A 21596-nucleotide genomic window follows, 5' to 3' on the forward strand; every position below is an offset into this window, starting at 1 on the left:
CTATTGTGAGAAGGGGCTGTAAATGAATGAAAACATCCTGGGGTGAGCAGAATGCTGAAAGAGAATAGGTGCTTGGTGGTATCCACAATGAAGATCAAATAAACTGCAGAAATCTGAAACAAAAACAGAAAATGCTGGAACAACTCAGCAACTCAGACAGCATCTATAAAACAAAAAAACAGTCAACGTTCGAGTTTTCCTTTCATTTGCCATAGAATTCACTGCCTTTTCTCTTCTCAGAATACCAAGCTTGAAGTTCTCTGCTCTGGCAGGGTTTCTTCCTGTTTCTTTCACCTTATTGGAAGGTTCACAGACCGGAAACGCTGATTGTTTCTCTATCTGCTGAAGGTCCCTGAGTTTTTCCAGCACCGTCTGTGTTTGCATCCGTTTGGAGATGCTGGAATTGATGGCATCTGGTAATATAATATGGAAGATGAAAACAAGGGAGCTCTATAGTTGTGCTAGGACAGTCATAGTTGAATGCAGGTAGGGAAAATGGGATTGATACTATTGGGAATCCTGTCAAGCACCATTACTGAGGGAGACCCCGAATTGTGTAGAGAATTTGTGCCCTAAATTTCACTTTTTGTAGCCACTGAACTTCATACATATTCAATTGACAATCATTTAGTATCATAAAGAAAATATCATGAAGTAAATGGCGTCATTGATTGGGTAATGAGTGTAGCCATGTGTGAATGTCTTTAAACTCGTTACAGCAGTACATGGATGCAGCAGTCTGCCAGAGTCGATTGCAGGTATGGACATTTCAACTATTTCCTTTTACTGTCGATACACGTTGTTGTTTGCATTTGTTAAATGTTAGTGAGGATGTGGCGGAACAGCCACTAAAGAAATGCTGTATGGAGAACGTGTTGCGGCTGCTTTGAAGAGTAATAAATAGACAGAAAAGTTAGTCAGTCCCAACATAATACTAATTGTTGAAGCTGACTCATTTCAATAATGTATTCAGGACCATGCCAGAATTACGAGTGTATTAAGAGAGTTCTGATCAGGATGTGATGTAAGAGTGAAAAGTCGAGAATCAGAGTCAGATCACACAGAAGACGCTGTCAGCCCCATCCTTGCACGCCAACCAAGTTAGCATCTTATCCCATTTGCCTGCATCTGGTTCGTATCCTTCGAAGGATTCCCAACCCATAAATGTGACCAAGAATCTTTGAATATCCATATTGTACCCACATTTGCTGTTTCTTCTGGCAGTTCATTCCAGATATCGATCACCCTCTGAGGAAAGGAAAAAACCCCTCTGGACGCTCTTAAATCCCTCCCTTCACAAAATGAAGTGGCACAGTTGGTGAAGTGGTTTAGCAAAACACCGTTCCAGCACCAGCAATTGGGACCGGAGTTTGAATCCTGTGCTGTCTGTATGGTTTCTACATTCTCCCCATGTCTGGGTGGGTTTTCCCTGGGGGGGGGGGTCTGGTTTATTCCCACCATTTGAAACATACTGGGGGGTGGAAGTTAATTGGCTGGCATGGGCCGAAATGGCCTGTTATCGTGCTGTATAGGTCGAGTTATTTTTTTTAATTTAAATTTTTAAAAATGAATTTTAAATTGAAATTAAAAATTTTAAATTATCTACACTGAGAAGCATGCCACCAATCCCTTCGATAGCTCAGCTGGTAGAGCGGAGGACTGTAGGACATACAGAGAAGCATGCCACCTATGATTTTATAAATCTCAACACAGCTTCCTATGCTCTGGGGAGTAAAGACCTAGTCTATTTAACCTTTCCCCATAGCTCAGGACTTCTAGTCCCAACAACATCCGAGTGTTAAGGAGTTAAGGGTTATGGGGATAAGGCTGGAAAGGGGTACTGATGGTAGTGATCAGCCATGATCTGTGAAATGGCGGTCACTGAAGGCTCGACAGGCCGAAGGGCCTACTCCTGCTCCTATTGTCCGTTGTCTATTGAATCTCCTGTGCATCCTTCCAACTTAATTGATATCTTTCCCATTAGCTGGACAACCAAACTGCGGACAGTGCTTGAAATGTTTTCTCACCAATAGCTTGTACAGCTGTAACATGAGCTCCCAACATCATCTTCACAACCCTGACCATCTAAATTGCCCTTCCAGTGAACTGTGCACCTATACCCCTGGGTCTTTCCACTCCACAACATTCTCCAGGACCTGGCATCGACCACTTTGACATTCGACTGGTTAAAAGCCTCCAATCATAAAAACATCCCTTTGCTACTTCCTTATGACTTCTTCCACTAAGCTAATTTTGAAGAAACAAGGCCAGCTCACCTTGGGTCCTATGTGACTTAACCTTCCAGGCTCACCTGCCAGGCAGGTAAAAGGCCTTGCTAAAGTCCACGTATCCAACATCCACCTCTATGGCCTCGTCAATCCTCTTGGTCACATATTCAAAACATTATAAAATTTGTGAGACACAATCTGCTATGTGGAAGTCCATGTTGACTACCTTCAATAATTTCCTGACATTCCAAATGCTGTCTCTCTGAATCCTCTCCGGCAACCTTCTGACACTGATGTCAAGCTCACTGCACTGCAGTTCCATCACTGGTCACTTTTTACCTAACAGCACAACGTGAACCACCTTCCAATTTTCTGGCACTTGGCCCAAGGCCAAAGATTATGTCCTTATCGCTGTAAGGGTCTCCAATGTTTCTTTTCTAGCTTCCCACAAGATCCAAGGATGCATTTCATCAGGCCACTGTATTTGTCTAGTGCACTGCATAATGTCCAGGATATAACCACTTGTTTGCATAATTTCCTTGGCTTCCATGGTCTTCTCCATGGCTCCACATAAAGACAGTTATGTTGATCTTTCATGGGACCAAATCACTCCCAAATCATTCTCTTAATATCATCATATACAGCACAGAACAGGCCAGTTTGGCCCTACTAGTCCATGTCGGAACAAATCCCCATCCTCCAAGTCCCACTGACCAGCACCTGGTCCATACCCCTCCAATCCTCTCCCCTCCATGTAATTATCCAGTCTTTCCTTAAATGTAAATAACGTCCTTGCTTCAACCACCTCTGCCGAAAGCTTATTCCACATCCCAATCACCCTTTGTGTGAAGAAATTTCCCCTCATGTTCCCTTTATAATTTTCCCCTTGCAATCTCAAACCATGGCCTCTGGTTTGAATATCCCCCACTTTTAATTGAAAAAGCCTATCCACGTTGACTCTCTCTGTCCCTTTTAAAACCTTGAACACCTCCATCAAATCCCCCCTCAGTCTTCTATGCTCCAGAGAAAAAAGCCCCAGGCTGCTCAACCTTTCTCTTTAACTCAAACCCTGACATCCTGTCAACATTCTCGTGAACCTTCTCTCTATTTTGTTTATATCCTTCCTATAATTCGGTGACAAAACTGTACACAGTACTCCAAATTTGGCCTCACCAATGCCTTGCACAATTTCATCATAACATCCCAACTCTTGAATTCAATACTCCGATTTATGAAGGTCAACATTCCAAATGCCTTCTTCACCACTCTATCTACCTGAGTATTAGCCTTGAGGGTACTATTTACCACAACTCCTAAATCCCTTTGTTGCTCTGCACTCCTCAATTGTCTACCATTCAATATATATGACCTATTTAGATTTGCCTTTCCAAAATGCAACACTTCACACTTATCCGTATTAAATTCCATCAGCCATTTCTCAGCCCACTCCTCTAGCTTTCCTATATCCCTTTTTAAGCTACGGTAATCTTCCTCACTGTCCACAATTCCACCAATCTTTGTATCATCTGCAAACTTACTTATCCAATTCTCCACCCCTACTTCCAGATTGTTAATATATATAACAAACAATAGTGGACCCAGGACCGATCCCTGAGGAACTCCACTAGACACTGGCCTCCAATTTGACAAACAATTTTCTACCAGTACGCTCTGACACCTCCCATCCAACCATAGCTGAATCCATTTCACTACCTCCTTATTTATACCTAATGCCTCCACCATTTTTCCTAACCTCCTGTGGGGAACTTTGTCAAAAGCTTTACTAAAGTCTAAATAGACAACATGCACAGTCTTCACTTCATCAATCTTTTTTGTAACCCCCTCGAAAAACTCTATATGGTTTGTTAAGCATGATCTACCCCTGACAAAACCATGCTGACTACTACCTATCAATCCCTGTTCTTCCAAATATTTGTAAATGCCATCCCTCAGAACACTTTCCATCAACTTATCCACCACAGATGTCAGACTCACAGGTCTATAATTTCCAGGCTTACATTTGGACCCTTTCTTAAACAGCGGAACAACATGAGCCACCCTCCAATCCTCTGGCTCTACCCCCGTGACCAGTGACATCCTAAATATCTCTGTTAATGGCCCCACTATCTACACTAGTCTCCCTGAGTGTCCTTGGGAATACATTGTCCGGATCTGGAGATCTGTCCACCTTTATCTTTTTTAACATTGCCATCATTACCTCCTCGGTTATCCTTATATGATTCATGACTTCCCCACTATTTTTCTTTACTTCAATTTCCCCCATCTCCTCTGACTTCTCACACATCCTACCCTCCCTATGTACAAGGGGTCCAATTTTATCCCTCACTAATCTTTTACTTTTAATGTACCTATAGAAAACTTTTCGATTTATTCTTACTCTGCCTGCCAAAGCCTCTTCGTGGCTCTTTTTGGCCTTTCTAATTTCTTTCTTAAGATTTTTTTCTACACTCCTTGTAGTCCTCTTTCAATCTCTCAGCTCCCTGCTCTTTATACCTCTTGTACACCTCCCTCTTTCTCCTAACCAAATTTCTAATACTCCCCGAAAACCAAGGTTCCCTATGACTTCCAGCCTTTCCTTTGATCCTCACTGGGACATATCTACTCTGTACTCTCAAAATTTCTTCTTTGAATATTCTCCATTTTTCATTTACATCCTTTCCTGAAAAAATCATGTCCCACTCAATACTCCCCAAATCCATTCTTATTCCTTCGAAATTTGCTTTTCTCCAATCCAGAACCTCAACTTTAGGCCCTTCTTTGCTCTTCCCTAAAACTACCCTAAAACTAATAGAGTTGTGATCACTATTTGTTCTCCATCATTAACTTCAGACACCTGACCTATCTCGTTCCCTAACAGGAGATCCAGTATTACACCATCCCGAGTCGGTTCCTCTACGTATTGATTAAGAAAACTATCTTGTACACATTTGACAAACTCTAGCTAATATATAGCTAATACAAACAAATATATCTGTTAAAATCTTGGTATTTTCTATTATCCTTTCTACCAGCTCCATTTCATGTCCTCATTTTGCCCTCCTGTTTTTCCCATTCAATTTACTTTCAGTACTTGCTAAAAGATTTGTCTGATGCAGACTGCTTACATCAAACTATGCTTCCTCTTTTCAACTCAGCCTCAGTACCATCATCAATCAGATTTCCTTAACTCTCCGGCCTTTCCCTTCAACTAAACAGGACCACGCAGTGACTGAGCTCTTGCTGTCTTGCGTTTTAAAAGCCTCCCACTATTTGTAAACATTCTCTCACAGGAACTTCTGCAAGTTCCTGCCTAATTACTACACAATCGACCTTGCCTCAATTTAGGATATTAATTTCGGACCAGTCCCATCTTTCTCCATAATTATTTTATAAAACTAATAAAATTATGGTCACTGGACCCAAAGTGCATCACTGCTGTCTCTTTAGTCGCTTGCCTTGTCTTGTTACCAAAGACGGTGATGAGGAGTTTATCATAACACAGTGTACATATGCATAAAGATCCTTGTGTGCTGCAGCCGGATAGCTATTTGTACATAAATGCTATGATTGTAAACTTAACATATTAAGAGACAATAAATACGTAAGATATATAATAAATATTCACAGTAATCCTGGTGCAAAAAAATGTGACTTGAGGTAGTGTTCAAGAGGAAGTTCAGTGTTGCACCCCCTCCGGTAGGAACCTCATTATATTGGACACATTTCACAAACTGCACCCAGTCCAAGCCCTTCACATTATGGTGCCCAGTCAATATTAGGGAAGCCAAAATCTCCCAGTAATATTATCCTATTATTCTCTGCACGTCTCCTCCTCCAATTCCCATTGACTGTTAGATATGAAAGTAATCATTCCTTTTTGAGGTTTGCAAAGATGAGGAATCTGGAGATGAACCATATGCATGCCACCGTCATCCTGCAATAATGCTTCAGAATAGTAATGTGATGGCTAAATTAATGCAGTTTGACAGCTTTGTTTGTATTTTTACAGACTGAGCTCTCTCGACAAAAAAGGTTTGAAACTTTGGTAAAGCCAGTGCACCATTAATGTTCAGAATTTGAAACATCAAATCATGTTGCTTCTCACTAAATTCACTGTCGTGAATTTGAAAAGATAATTTTGAAAATATATTAGCTATCTTGTGAAAAGTTGCATTGTAGCTCTAGTCTCAAGACACTGTGCTGCTTTGCAGTGTCCTCCCGCCAGGTCTGAATGCCGGCCCTCCATACAGACTTTTAACGAACTATTGAAGGAGCTAACGGTGGGTTTTTTAAAAATCTTGCAACCATGGGGTCCTTGCTCAAGATGGCAACACTATTGCTAGGTAGCACATTGCAAGGGGTTGCAGATTCTGTAGGAGCAACGGACCAATTCAGGGCACCAGAAACAGGGATAACCCCCCCCCCCGCTGAGAAGGGGAAGCATTGGAGATGATCCTGAAGGACTCATACAGGCTGTGGGTTGTTGGTACTGGCACTCGATAAAAACTCACACTGGTTGCTGGAGACTGACTCGTGGGAACCAGGTATCAGAACTAGATTTGAGAGGGCACTGAGGACAAGAAAGACTCCCAAAGGACTTATAGGAGGTTTGGATCTGGAGTTGAGTTTTGCCGAAGGTTTGAACTGGAGAGGCTGTGGGAGCACTGGAGGCGAATCCGCAGGCACTCAGTGACTCTGAAGGGACTCTATTTTGTTTCCCTTTCTGCTCGTTTGGGATACTGGGCAATGCTTATAGCATCTCTTTGCCTTATGACAATTACTTCATGTATATTAAAATGTATTATTACATGACAATAAAAGGAACCTTTGAACTATTATCTGACATAAAACTGAATACTTTTAATAAATAAGAAATAAAATAAATATGGATTTTTGAAAAGAGTATTTCATTTTTGATTTCAGGTCACTCCTGGTGTTTATCTACCCCCTCATAGCCAAGTATCTTACAATCAAGAAGCTGTGAAAAATGCAGTGGGTTCAATCTCCCTGGGGCTGCCAAGGCAACAGGAACCTGTGAAAGCTGGTGAGCTACACTTCCATAATTATTTCAAGTACTGTTTCTCAAAGGTGAGGGTTGCTTGTGAAAGATGCACGGGATTCCTGTGAAATAGTAACCTATTTTGAAAATGGTCTTCACCTAGAAATAATAACTTCCAGGAAGGTTGAGGTAAAGAGTATTCAAGGGAAAGCTGAGTAAAAACCAGAATGTAACAGAGGGCTCGAGAGTGACCAATGTTGTACATTTGTTCAAGAAGAGATAAAATGGGAGGGGTCATGTGATGGTCGAATGGCTGGTCGAGTCGAACCAGTCCTCTCCAGAGAAAAGAAAAAAAAAGTCTGAAAAAAACAGCTAAACAAACACAAAACACAAGAAAAAGAGGATAAAGTAACAAGGAAGAGCCAGTAGATGGTGCTGAAAAGAGAGAGAAAGCCAGAATGACAGAGAAAGGAGAAGAAAGAAAATCCCCGGAAAAGAAGGAAGACGGCCTTACCTGCACACAAGAGCATGGAGCCACCATGAAGAGGATCGTCCGACCCCCGAAACTGGTAGGTGCCCGGAGGAGGGGTGACCTCCCAGCCGATGGACTACAAAAATGGCTCTCTGAGCCAGACGAAGACGTGCAACTGCGCGTACAAAAGAAGACACCGACGGGAGAGGGGCCCAGCTGAGGAATGGACAGCAACGGGGCGCCCAGCTGAGGGATGGACAGCAACGGGGGGGCCCAGCTGAGGGGTGGACAGCAACAGGGCGCCCATCTGAGGGGTGGACAGCAATGGGGCGCCCAGCTGAGGTATGGACAGCAATGGGGCGCCCAGCTGAGGGGTGGACAGCAACGGGGCTCCCAGCTGGGGGACGCCCAGAGTCGGGAAGAACAGGAGAGGGGCGAGCAACAATATGAGGAGGAGGAAGTGGGTAATCGGTGACAGGGCAACCAGCAACAGGCTGTTCTGTGGCAGGGGACCCAGCAAAGAGAGGCCCTGCAACTGGAGGCCTCACAACAAGACAGGAGTGGCTCACCAGAAAGAGCTGAAGAGAAAACACCAGTGAGGAAAGAAGAGACAGAGGAGAGAAAGAAGACACATACACAGAAAAAGAAAAGGAAGAAGACCAAGGTCTACACAGGAGAAAAGAAGGTAAAGGAAATAGATGGACTATAGATAAAGACTACTTTGAAGATCATGAGGTCATTAAAAGAAATGTTAACACTTGAATTTAATACAAGGAAAATGGAAAAAGCAGAAGAAAAAATGCAAAGTGTGGAGATGGCCATGGCAGAAATAGGGAAAAGAGTAGAAAATGTGAAAGAACGAGAAACAGCTGTAGAAATGGAAATAAACGAATTAAGAGGAAAATTGGAAGAAAGAGACGGAGAAATCAAGGAGACAGAAGATTTGTTATCCCAGAAAACTGACATGTTGGAAAACTACAGTAGGTGCAATAACATAAAAATAGTGGGAGTGAAAGGTGAAGAAGGGACAGACATGAAGGAATTTATAAAAAGATGGATCCCGAAGGTGTTGGGTGCAACAGACCTACAAGAAGAAATAGAAACAGAAATGGCACACAGAGCACGAGTACTGAAGCCGCAACCACACCAAAAACCGAGATCCATTTTAATAAAATTTCTAAGATAGACAACAAGATAGAACGTACTTGAGCGGGCAAAGAATAAAGTAAGAGAAAACAAACAGCTGTTGGAATATAAGGGACAAAAAATATTTTTTTACCCAGACATAAGTTTTGAACTTTTAAAGAAGAAGAGGAAGAAGGAGTTTAATACGGAGAAAACAATTTTTTGGAGGAAAGGCTACAACTTTATGCTGTGACACCCAGCAGTACTGAAAGTTTTCATCCCTGGGGAACAGAATAGACTGTTCTCAGATCCAAAGGAAGCCCAAGGATTCACAGAACGTTTGCAGGACAGGAGATGAGATGAGGAGGAGTAACAAGAAAAAAAGATTGGGAAGAAAATGTATGAAAATATGGAGTAATATAAAAGAGAGACAATGTAAATACAGAGGTTTAAAGTTGAAAAAGAGAAGGGAAAGGGAGGAAAAAAAGAGAGCTTTGTTATATGTATAGAAAATGAATAGTGTTTCTCTGGGGGCGGGGCTGGAGAGGGGGGGAAACCATCACTGTGAAATCGGTTGACATTTGCGAGTATTATTGCAAACCAAATGGAAGGGGGAGTTGTGGTTGCCCGGCAAGGAACTAGGAACAACCCAATGTGGGGAGTTCAATGTTATTTGGGGTAAAAGTATACTTTGTGTTATATTTTTTGGGGTATTTTATGTATTGAGAAAAATAGGGAAAACTTAAAAAACAATAATGGAAGAAAGGAGATGGGGGAGCCGAGGAAGCGAAAAAATGAAAACAAAGGTATAAGATGGCTGCGTTGAACTATATGACCATAAACATCAATGAAATACATCACCAAATTAAAAGGAAGAGGCTACTAACACTACTCAAAAAGGAAAAAAATAAATATAGCATTTGTACAGGAAAGATGGCAAATTAAAGAGAGACTGGGTAGGACACGTAGCGGGAGCATCATACAATTCAAAAGCTAGGGATGTAGCCATACTAGTTAATAAAAATATAGCAATCAAGATAAAGGAGGAAATAGCAGACCCAGTCCGGATGTAATGATAAAGTGTCAGATAGACTCAGAATTTTGGAATTTGCTCAATATATATGTGCCTAATGAGGAAGATCAAGAGTTTATGCAAGATATCTTTTTGAAGATATCAGATATGCAGGGAAACATTCTGATGGGGGGGGGGGGAATTTCAACCTTAATTTGGATCCAGTGTTGGATAAAACTGGAAAGATAACAAACAAAAAGAATAAAGTTGCCAAATTCATGCTTACATCAATGTAAGAAATTAAACTAATTGAGGAGGCAACATCCAAAAGAGAGGGAATATTCATACTACTCGAGTAGGGACAGGACATATTCAAGGATAGATATGTTTTTGTTGTCGGCCAAAATTCAAGGGAGAGTCAGGAAAACTGAGTATAAAGCTAGACTACTTTCTGATCATTCACCCTTGCTTTTAGCAATAGAACTGGAGGACATTCCACCAAGAGCATATAGATGGAGGTTAAACCCCATGCTACTCAAAAGACAGGAAATTAGGGAGCTTATTGAATGCCAAATTAAAACATACTTTGAGATAAACACAGAGTCCGTAAAAGTTTATACTATGGGATGCAATGAAAGCCTTCATTCAAGGACAGACAATAAGCTATGTAACCAAGATGAAAAAGGAATACAACCGGGAAGTAGAGCAGTTGGAAAGAGAGATAGCAATTATAGAAAAGGAATTAGTGAAAAGGGAGGATATAAAGAAAAAGAGGGAGTTGGGGGACAAAAGAAATATGAAAGATTACAAACGTACAAGGTGGAGAAGAACATAATGAAAACAAAACAAAGGTTGTATGAATTGGGAGAAAAAAACACATAAAATATTGGCCTGGCAACTTTAAAAACAGAGGAAGCTAAAAGAACTGTATTAGCGACAAGGAAAAATGACAAAAAAATCACATACAACCCAATAGAGATCAATCAAAACTTTAAGGAATTTTATAAGCAACTATACCAAACCGAGAACAAAGGAAAAGACGATAAAATAGTTTTTAGCTAAAATCGAATTGCCACAACTGCAAAGAGAGGACCAAAGCAAACTGATTAGACAGTTTGAAATAGTGGAAGTGCAGGACATATTAGGAAAACTAGTAAACAATAAAACACCAGGGGAGGATGGATTTCCAATAGAATTTTATGAAACATTTAAAGAGTTATTAATCCCACCCCGCCTGGAAGTAAGGAATCAGGTGAAAGAAACACAAAACTTTCCAGAATCATGTAAGACAGCAATAATCACAGTAATACCAAAAAACGGAGAAGGACCCATTACCACCTGCATCAGACAGACCAATATCCTTTCTAAACGCATTGATTATCAGATAATAGCAAAATTATTAGCAAACAGATTGACCAACTGTGTACCAAAATTAGTAAAACAAGACCAAACTGGATTTGTCAAGAAAAGACGAACAGCAGATAATGTTTGTAAATTTATTAATTTAATTCATGCAGTTCAAGGAAATAAAAGACCAACAGTGGCAGTTGCGTTAGATGCAGAAAAAGCCTTTGACAGGGTAGAGTGGAACAACTTATTTAAAGTGTTACAGACATTTAATCTTCCGGATGAATATATTAATTGGATTAAGGCATTAGATACAGGCCGTTGGCAAAAGTAGTGTTAAATGGATATGTAAGTTCAAACTGAGCCAGTTCACACTGAGCAGATCAACTCGGCAGGGATGCCCGTTGTCCCCCTCATTGTTCACCTTGGCAATAGAACCATTGGCGGAGCTGATAAGAAAGGAAAATAAAATAAAAGGAATAAAAATAAAGGAGAATGCGTATAAAATTAGTCTATTCACAGACGACATCATAGTATACATAACAGAACCAGAGAGATCAATAAAATAAAATAAAATTGAATGAGTATGGAGAAATATCTGGGTACAAGGTCAACACAAATAAAAGCGAAGTAATGGCAATGAGTAATGTGGACTATACAGAACTCAAAAAAGGATCTCCATTGAAATGGCAATCACAAGCGATACGATATTTTGGTATCACGATAGACAATATCCTAAACCATTTGTACAAACTAAATTATCAGCCATTAATAAGGAAAATACAAGAAGACTTAGAACATTGGAAAGAATTACCACTAACGTTGACAAGGAGGGTGAACTGCATTAAAATGAATGTATTCCCACGGATACAATACTTATTTCAAACATTACCAATTCCCTTAGCAGAGAAATTCTTTGTAGGACTAAAGAAAATAATAAGGAAGTTATTATGGAAAGGAAAAAATCGAGGGTAGCTCTTTACAAAACCTATTTTTTTGCGAATGGGAGAGAAAAGGAATCAAGAGAATAGAAAATTGTCTTATGGGAAATAATTTATTAACATTTGAACAGTTGAAGGATAAATAGGGAATAACTCGTGGTACAATGAAAACTTATTTAAAGGACAAATTGGGAAGCAGATTGAGACTACCATAAGGAAGCAGCTTTGAATATGTAATTACAGATACAATGATAATTAAAAGATTTATAGCAAACGTGTACATTAAACTGCAATGTAAAGAAAATGATGAAATAAGGTACAAACCTAAACAAAGCTGGGAAAAAGACTTAAACATAAAGATAAAGAACAAAACATGGGAAGAGCTATGTACTGGAACTATGAAGAACGCAATAAACATAAAACTACGTATGATACAATATAATGGGTTACACAGGCTATATATCACCCCATAGAAATTAAAAGAGAGGGACTCAACAATGTCGGATAGATGCATTCGTTGTAAACAAGAAATTGGAACAACAATACACGCAATTTGGGTATACACATTTGAGAAGAGCTAAGTCAGGTATTAAGGAAAATTACAAAAAACAACATACCGGAAAATCCAGAAAATTTTCTTTTAAATAATATAAGAGGTAAAGAACTCGGTCTAAAATTGGATTCATTATGATAGCCGTAGCAGTAGCAAAATATATGTATAATGGCAACCTGGAAAATGGAAGAAAGCCTAAAAATACGACAAGGTACATGGAAATGAATAAGTGTATTTCATGGAAAAAATTACATATAGTTTAAAAGACAAATATACATTGTTTGAACAAATTTGGGAACCATATATGAAATATAACAGAAAATGCCGGCTTTGGACCTTCATCTCCTAAAGTGATAAGAAGATAAACGATTAGATTTTATGTGCAAAAGTAGGCGACACGACTTACTTTTCTGCTTTTATTTTGCGTGAAGATGTTGTTTTCTTGTATTTTATAGGTTTAATATTTATTAGTTTTAGGGGGGGTGGGAAGAGGGGAGGGGAGGGTAGGGGGGAGAAAAGAGGAAAAATGTCAGTGGATGTTTAATGAAAAACATTTGTACATATTGTTGATATGGCTCTCAGTACGATAAACAAAAAGTTACAAAAAAGGAGATAAAACGATAATCCAATAAATTCTCCGCTGTAAACCACACCAGTGATAGGGAACTTATTGGAAGGGACACTTGGAGATAAGATTTACGCCCATTAGAATGCAATGGTTGAATCGAGGACAGTCAATGTGCCTTTGTGAGGTGTTGTCATGTCTTACCAATTGGATTAATTTTTTGGGGGGTGAAGGGGACAAAGGCGTGTGACCAGTGGTGTTGTGCAGGGATCAGTGTTGCGGACCCTGTTGTCAGCATGATATACAAATGACTTGGATGTCAAAGGAGGTGGGTGGGTTAGTAAGTTTGCAGACAACAGAAAAATTGGTGGTGTCGTGGACAGTCCAGAGGGCTTGCAAAGAACACAACAGGATAGAGATCAGTGTCAGATATTGGCAGAAAAATGACAGATGGAGTTTAATCTAGATTAGTGAAGTGTCCCAATTTGGGAGGTCAAATGCAAGGGGACTGTATACATGGAGCTTTTAAAAACATCGATGAGCAGAGGGATCTGTGAATCCAGGTCCATAAATCATTGAAAATGGCCACACAGATTGGGTAGTGAAGAAGGCCACACATGGACTATTGTACGCAATTCTTGTCATCTAATTTCAGGAAGGGTGTCGAAAGGCTGAGGAAGAGGTTTACCAGGAAGTTGTTGGGTGTAGAGGTGATCGGTTATGGGGATAAGTTGGACAAGCTTGGGTTGATTTCTCTGGAGCATCAGAGGCTAAAGGGCAACCTGATAGAGGTGTATAACATGAGACATTAATAGGGAGGACATTCAGAATAATTTTTCTCTGAGGTAAAAGCATCACACACTGGAAGACGTATGTTTACCCAGAGAGCGGAGGGTGTCTGGAACAGGCCACCAAGAGTAGTGGTGGAAGCAGATGCATAGTAGCATTTAAGTGGCTTCTCGAGAGGCACATGAATATAAAGAGGATGGGCGGACAGATATCAGATACAAGCAGCAGAGTTTTAGTTTGGTTTGGATATTGTTCAGCACAGACAAATGGGCCAAAGGGCCTTTTCCTGTGCTGTTCTATTCAATGTTCTAAAACAGAAGCAGGAGTAAGAGCCGAGGTTGCTCCTCCATTCAGTCAACTTCTGCTGGTTTTTTACACAAATTATTCAGTGACTGAGCCATGACCCTCTTTGAAGGAGAGTTTCTAAAGATTTATTCCTCTCTGCTTGAATAAGAACATTTTTGCATCTCTGTTACTATGGCTGGCCCCTAATTTTAAGACTCTTAATTCCTGGTTTGGGCACCCAGACTGGAAATTATCGGCCAATTAGCTTGACGTCTGTAGTTGGAAAAATGCTTGAAGCTGTCATTAAAGATGAAATAGTGAAACTTTTGGAACGTAAGGGTTCAATCAGGCAGACGCAGTATGGTTTTAGAAAGGGAAGATCTTATTTGACAAACTTGTTTGGATTCTTTGCGGATATAATAGGTGCGGTGGATAGAGGGGAACAGGTTGATGTGGTCTATTTGGATTTCCAGAAAGCGTTGGATAAGGTGCTGCACAAAAGACATCAGTAAGTTACAGGAAAGTGGAGTCCGGGGAAGTCTATTGGCATGGATGGAAAATTGGTTGTCTGACAGGAGGCAGAGAGTCGTGATAAGTGGGAGTTTTTCAGGTTGGCAGAGAGTGGTAAGTGGGGTGCCGCAGGGGTCAGTGTTAGGCCCACAACTGTTCATCATTTACATTGATGACTTGGAGGAGGGGACAAAATGTGGTGTAGCCAAGTTTGCGGATGACACCAAATTGAGTGGAAGAGCAAATTGTAATGAGGATGTGGAGAGTCTGCAGAGGGATAGAGTTAAGCTGGATGAGTGGGCAAAGGTCTGGCAGATAGAGTACAATGTTAGTAAGTGTGAGGTTATCCACTGGCAAGAAAAATAAAAGAGCTGAATATTATTTAAAGGGTGAAAAACTACAGCATGCTGTTGTGCAGAGGGACTTGGGAGGGCTTGTGCATGAATTGCAAAAGTTAGGTTGCAGGTGCAGCAGGTTATTAAGAAGGCAAATGGAATGTTGGCCTTCATCGCTAGAGGAATTGAATTCAGGAGTAGGGAGGTCATGTTGCAACTGTATAAGGTACTGGTGAGACCGCACCTGGAGGACTGGGTCCAGTTCTGGTCTCCATATTTGAGGAAGGATGTACTGGCTTTGGAGACAGTCCAGAGGAGGTTTACTAGGTTGATCCCTGGGATGAAGGGGTTGACTTATTATGAAAGATTAAATCGTCTAGGATTGTATTCGCTCGAGTTCAGAAGAATGAGAGGAGATCTTATAGAAACATATAGGATTATGAAGGGTATGGATAGGATAGATGTAGGAAGGTTTTTTGAGCTGCCAGGGAAAACTAAAACGAAAGGACAAAGTCTCAAGATTCGGGGGAGTAGATTTAGGACAGAGATGAGGAAAAATAGATTTTCCCAGAGAGTAGTGAATGTTTGGAATTCTCTATCCAGGGAAAGTGGTTGAGGATGCTTCAGTAGACATATTTAAAATTCGGTTAGATAAATTTTTACATGATGAGGAATTAGGGGGTATGGGGAGAAGGCAGGTAGGTGGAGTTAGGTGATAAATTAGATCAGCCATGATCGTATTGAATGGCGGAACAGGCTCGATGGGCCATTTTTGGCCTACTCCTGTTCCTACTTCCTATGTTCCTAACATCAATTATGTATTCAGTACACAAATGTGCTCAAGAAACTCAGCAGCAGGACGTGTACTATCCATAGAAAACAAAGGGATATAACCAGTGTTTGGGCTTTGGGTCCTTCATCAAGGTGTGAGTAAAATGCAGACAGGTGCCTGAATAAAAAGGTACAGGAGGATAACTCTATATCGACCCTGTCCGACCTCATGAGTTTTGTATTTTTCAATGAGATTATCTTTCTTTCTTCCAAATCCAAGAGAAGGTAGACCCAGTCAATGTAATCTCTCCTACTTATGACAAATCTTCCTGAAGAATCGCTCTGATGAACTTTCACTGCACTCCCACAATGGCAAGTATTTCTTTTTTCAGTAGGGGGACCATAATTGTGTCTAGGATTCTAGAAATGATGTCAACAAGGCCCTGTATAATTGGAGGAAGATGGCTCTATTCATACTCAAATTATTAAGAATAGGAATATTTGGCTCCTTGAACACACTCCACCGTTCAAAAGATCTGATCAAGCTTTCTTAACATCATAAAATATCGATACAGCAGTTTCTTGTTTCAATTGGTTCCAGGAACCTCTTGTAATACAAGTCAACATTGCATTTGCCTTTCTGATTACTTGCTATCCCTGAATGTTAATCTGCACTGATTTGTGTACTGGGACAGGTTGCTGAATACTGACTCCTTTGAATCTCTTAGAAAGTTACGGTATTTTTTAAAATACTATTTGTCCTATAAGAGTTGATGAGTAATGTTTCTCCATAAAGTATCCTTCTGCATTCTTCTTGTCCCTGTACCTAAAAGCCTCTTTCCATCATCCTCAGCTATGTTGCCAATGAGCTTTGTTACGTTAGCAAACTTGGATTTAGTACACTTGATCCTCTAAACTAAGTAATTGATGCCGATTGTGCAGCGCTGATCCCCATCTCTTATACCTGCAGCGTTTCTCATTGAGATATTAGCAGTGGTAAAGGTAAAGAACCACAAATTCCTGGGTGTCAACATCTTTGAAACTCAATCGTGCAGCCTCCATGTCGATGCAATCAGGAAGAAAGTTTGCCAGCAGGCTCTATTTCAGAAGCAGTTTGAGGAGACTTAGTATGTCATCAAAGACTTGCAAATTTCTACAGGTGTGCCATAGAGAACTTTCTGACTGGTTGCTGGAGGGTTAGGACTGGCAACTTAATGTTCCCTGGTTCTGTTGCTTCAGACTTGAGAGAGGGGGAAGGATGAAAGGGGGAAGAGTGGCATTGCTCATCAGGGAAAGTCTTCGCTGTGCAAAGTCAGGACAGCCAGGAGGTTTTGTCTTCAGAGGCCACGTGGGTGGAGTTGAGGAATGGGAAAGAATTGAGAGAATAGACAGAGAGAATTGGAGGATCAAATCTGTAGAGAGATAGCAGACCAATGTAAGAAGCAGAAAGTTGTGATGGTGGGAGATTTTAACTTTCTAAATATTGACTGGGGCGCCCATACTGTGAAAAGGTCTGGTTGGCTTGGAGTTTATGAAATATGTTCAGGAAAGTTTTCTAAATCAATGTATAGAGGTACAGGTACACGATCCTTTATCCGGAAAGCTCCAAAATCCGGCAACTGGTGAGAGAGATGGCAGTGCGAGTTGGGCAGGCGGGGGGGTGGGGGGGTGCAGACTGGCAGCGCAAGTCGGGTGGGCGAGGGAAGGAGGTCCAGCAGCTTGAAGATGAACATCCAATAATATAAAAACAGCTTCTTCATCTCTGCCATCTGATTTATAAATGGACAATGAACCTCAGACACTTTTTTTCTCTTGCACTAATTACTTAGCTTTAAATAGTGTATGCATGGATAAGTAATTTATTGCAATTTTGTATCTGTAAAGCACAATTATTGCTGCTTCAAAACAACAAATTTTGTAACAGTAAAAACTCGACGTTGGAGAAGCTCAGCAGGTCAAACAGTGTCCTTTATACAGCAAAGAGAAAGATACAGAACCAGCGTTTTGGCCTTGGGCTCTTTGTCATGTATGAGAATGCTGGCAGGCATCTGAACAAGAAGGGAGGGGGAGAGTGGCAAAGGCAGGAGATGATGGGTAAAGGCTCCATTATTGTCATGTAACGTTACATTTAGAATGTAACATGCATGAAAATATTTAACTTTTGTCTACCGTAAGGCAGTCAGAGAGTCACCACTTTGTCCAGCACCCCTCACAAAAGCCTACACCACTTGGAGTTCCTGGACGGTTTTACCTCAAGTACTGACCAGAACTGAGCCTGCTTAGCTTCTAAGATCAGACAATCTCAAGCATATTCAGGCTATTAGGTGCAGTGGAGACAAGAGATGGGGGGGGGGGGGGGGGTGGACAGCAGCAATGAGGGGGGGGGATGGCTGGGCGGATAAAGGGGAAAGGAGGTGAGAACTGGAAAGGGGGGGGAGAAAAGGCAAGCAAGTTTAGCAGAAAGCAGCAAAATCAATGTTAAGGCCATTTGGCTAGAGAGCGCTCAGACAGAAAATAAGATGTTGTTCCTCCAATCTGCCGATGGTCAGGGTGGGACAGACATGAGCTTGGCAGTGTGACTCAATTCAAATGGCTGGCTACTGGGAGGTTACTGTTGTTGCAGACAGAAAAGAGGTACTGAGCAAAGCGATCTTCCAATCTGCCATCGGTTTCTCCGATGTCGGGAAGGCCATAAATGGAGCTCCAGATGCAGTAAACAAGTCCTGTGGATGTACAAGTGAAGTGTTGATTCACATGGAATGCCTGTTTGTGGCCCCGGACCGTGGTGGGTGCAAATGCTGCACCTTCTGTGGGCACACGGGAAGGTGCCGGTGGGGAGGGATGGTGGTATGAGGGAATCACGGAGGGATCAGTCCCTGTGGAAGGCTGAGAGGGGAGGAGAAGGAAAAATGGAGGTGGGATCCTGTAGAAAGTGCTAGAAATTCCAGTGGATAATGTGGAGGCTGGTAGGGTGTTAGGTGAGGATGAGGGGGATTCTATATTTGTTGTGTCTGGGGACAGAGGGGGCCAGGGCAGATAAGCAGGAAATGGAGGAGATGCGGGTGAGGGTTGAGTTGATAGTCACATTTGTGGAAGAAGGCCCCTTGGGAAAGGGACAAGGTGTGATGATGTGTCGTCAAGGTTGTGTACGAGTTTGAGGGTTTATGTTGGTGGAGACGGAGATGCAGGAAGGGGAGAGTGTTATCAGAGATAGACCAGGTGAGTTTGAGATCGGGGTGGAAGTTAGCCTCAAAGGGCTTGAAGTTGACAAGCTCATCACGGGTGCATGCGACAGCTTTGACATAGACGTCGACATACTAGAGGAAGAGTTGAGGGGGTCTTACCTGTGTAGGCTTATAGCATTGATTGCTCCACAAAGCGCAGAAACAGGCATGTGTAGCTGGAACCCAAGCGGGAACCCACAGCTACTCCTTTAATTTTGGGGAAGTGAGCTGGGATAGTGCCACCGCTGGATCTGGCACTGTTCAGACCCATTGCTGGGGAACAGTGCTGCCGCCATTAACTGTGCGGGTTGCCAGCTATGAAGGAGATGTGAGGCATCCCTGGTGCATTTTGAAAGAGTGCTTATAATGGGGTAACACCAATGTGAGAAGGCAGCCCAAAAAACTGCAATAAGGTGAATAAAAAAAATGTTAAAGTAGTGAATTGCAAACAAGTTTTGTTCTTGATTTTACAGGTCTGTTACAGTTTGTTGAACAAGAGGAACTATCTCCCAGGAGCAACACTACCCAGTCAGAGGGTCTGTTGTCCAGGGCAGCATATGAGGCAAACATGGTGAGAGGTAAGGGAGCAGTGAATTCAGCATCTTTGTTCTGACAAATGTGCTCACACTCTCAGGGTGAGGCACCACATCATGCTTGATCATGGCAACTCATGATGTCATTTTTAAGGCCCCATCACTCCAAACAAAGTCCAACCCTCTGTTGTAATCATCCTGCAAGATGGAGTTGTCCACTGGCATCTGACATCACAATAAACATTTTCTGTATTCCCATGGTAGCCAAGCTACACACATTTCACTGGGAGGTTTCCACACACGTTCTTGTCCGTAAGATTGCATTAAGCAGAGGGCATCAAATTTAATTGTCTCAACTCTAGGCATCATCCACTTCAGTAGAAAATCTTGGAAATGTTTACAATTGATACTTGTGTTGTCATAAGAATATATGAAATAGCAGTGGAAGTAAGTCATTCATCCTGTTGAACCTGCTCTGCCACTTAAAGATCATGGCTGATATGGCCATGGGCTCTTTTCCCCATAATCCCATATTCCCCTACTTTTCAAAAAAATCCATCTGTGCCTTCAATAGGTTTGGGCAGAGAGTTTCACACTTTTAATCTGCTCTGGGAAAAGCAGTTCCTCCTCATCTCTGTCCTTAATCTACTTACCTGAATCTTGCAGCTATGTTCTTTCCACACAGAAACAAGCCCCTTAGGCCCTTCTAGTCTGTGCTGGACCATTTTTTGTCTATTCTCACCGATTTGCACGTAGTCCATAGCCCTTCATACCTTGCACATACATGTACCTGTCCATATTCTTCATAAATGTTTTTAAAAATTGAACCCACATCACCACTTCAGCTGGCAGCTTGATCCACACTCCCACCACTATTTGTGTGAAGAAGTTCTCCCTCATGTTTCCCCTAAACTTTTCCCCCTTTACTCTTAATCCACGTCCTCTGGTTTGTATCTCACCCACCCTCAGTGGAAAAAACCAACCTACATTTACTCTGTTTATCCTTCTCATAATTTTAAATCCTCTATTAAATCTTCTATGCTCCAGGGAATAAAGTCCTAACCTGTTTAATCTTTCCATGCAACTCAGTTCCTGAAGTCCAGGCAACATCCTAGTAAATCTTCTCTGCCCTCTTTCTATCTTATTGATATCTTTCCCATTGTTAGGTGACCAAAACTGCACACAATCCTCCAAATTTGGCCTCACCAATGTCTTGTACAACTTTACCCAAATCACACATTGATTCAGTTTACTGTGAGTTCATCTGTCGAAAGATAAATTGGCCCGAATCTTTCCTAATGTTGGTTCAGTGTGTACTAGATGTAAGCCACAAGTGGCCACACTTAACACGTCAAGTCACGTTTATTTGTCATTCATACCAATACCATTGTAGTGTAAAGTGAAAACGAGATAATGTTTCTCCAATCGTGGAGTTGGTTATTTAATTGGCTAAATTACATCAGAATTTTTTAAAAATAAATTAACATGTCACTTATAAGTATGCTAGCCCTGTGTCCCTGGAGTTCAGAAGCTTTGGGGGGTAAAACTGTTTCGCAATCCGGTCATGAGGGCCCTAATGCTTCAGTACCTCTTCCCGAATGGCAGGAGGGAGAATAGATTGCAGGAGGGGTGTGTGGAGTCCATCGAGGCAGGGAGAGAGACCCCAATAATCCCCTCAGCCAACTTTACTGCCTGCTTAAGGGACTTGCATTCTGTGATGGTGCAGTTCTTGAACCAGGTGGTGATGCAGATACATTGGATGCTCTCAATGCATCCCCTGTAGAATGTAGTGAGGATGGAAGCTGGACTTTCCTCAACCTTCACAGGAAGTGAAGGCATTGTTGGGCCATCTTGGCAATGGATCTGGTGTTGGGGGACACAGCAACAGAAAGCAGGCAGCGGGCCGC

At 41.6% G+C, this 21596-nt stretch overlaps 1 protein-coding gene across 13 annotated transcripts in view; it reads left to right on the plus strand.

The window, feature by feature from the left end:
• Positions 1 to 21596, plus strand: part of ncor1 (nuclear receptor corepressor 1) — a 260519-nt gene that overhangs the window by 151893 nt on the left and 87030 nt on the right. For 10 of the 13 annotated variants that reach the window (XM_069911235.1, XM_069911241.1, XM_069911245.1 and 7 more), the window contains 3 exons: positions 720 to 758; positions 7152 to 7272; positions 19630 to 19734. In XM_069911235.1, the coding sequence (XP_069767336.1) occupies positions 720 to 758; positions 7152 to 7272; positions 19630 to 19734 (265 nt within the window). The remainder of the gene's footprint in view (positions 1 to 719; positions 759 to 7151; positions 7273 to 19629; positions 19735 to 21596) is intronic. The other 3 variants (XM_069911242.1, XM_069911248.1, XM_069911238.1) reach the window with 2 other exon arrangements.

Source organism: Narcine bancroftii, chromosome 14 (assembly GCF_036971445.1).
Source record: "Narcine bancroftii isolate sNarBan1 chromosome 14, sNarBan1.hap1, whole genome shotgun sequence".
NCBI lineage: Eukaryota > Metazoa > Chordata > Chondrichthyes > Torpediniformes > Narcinidae > Narcine > Narcine bancroftii.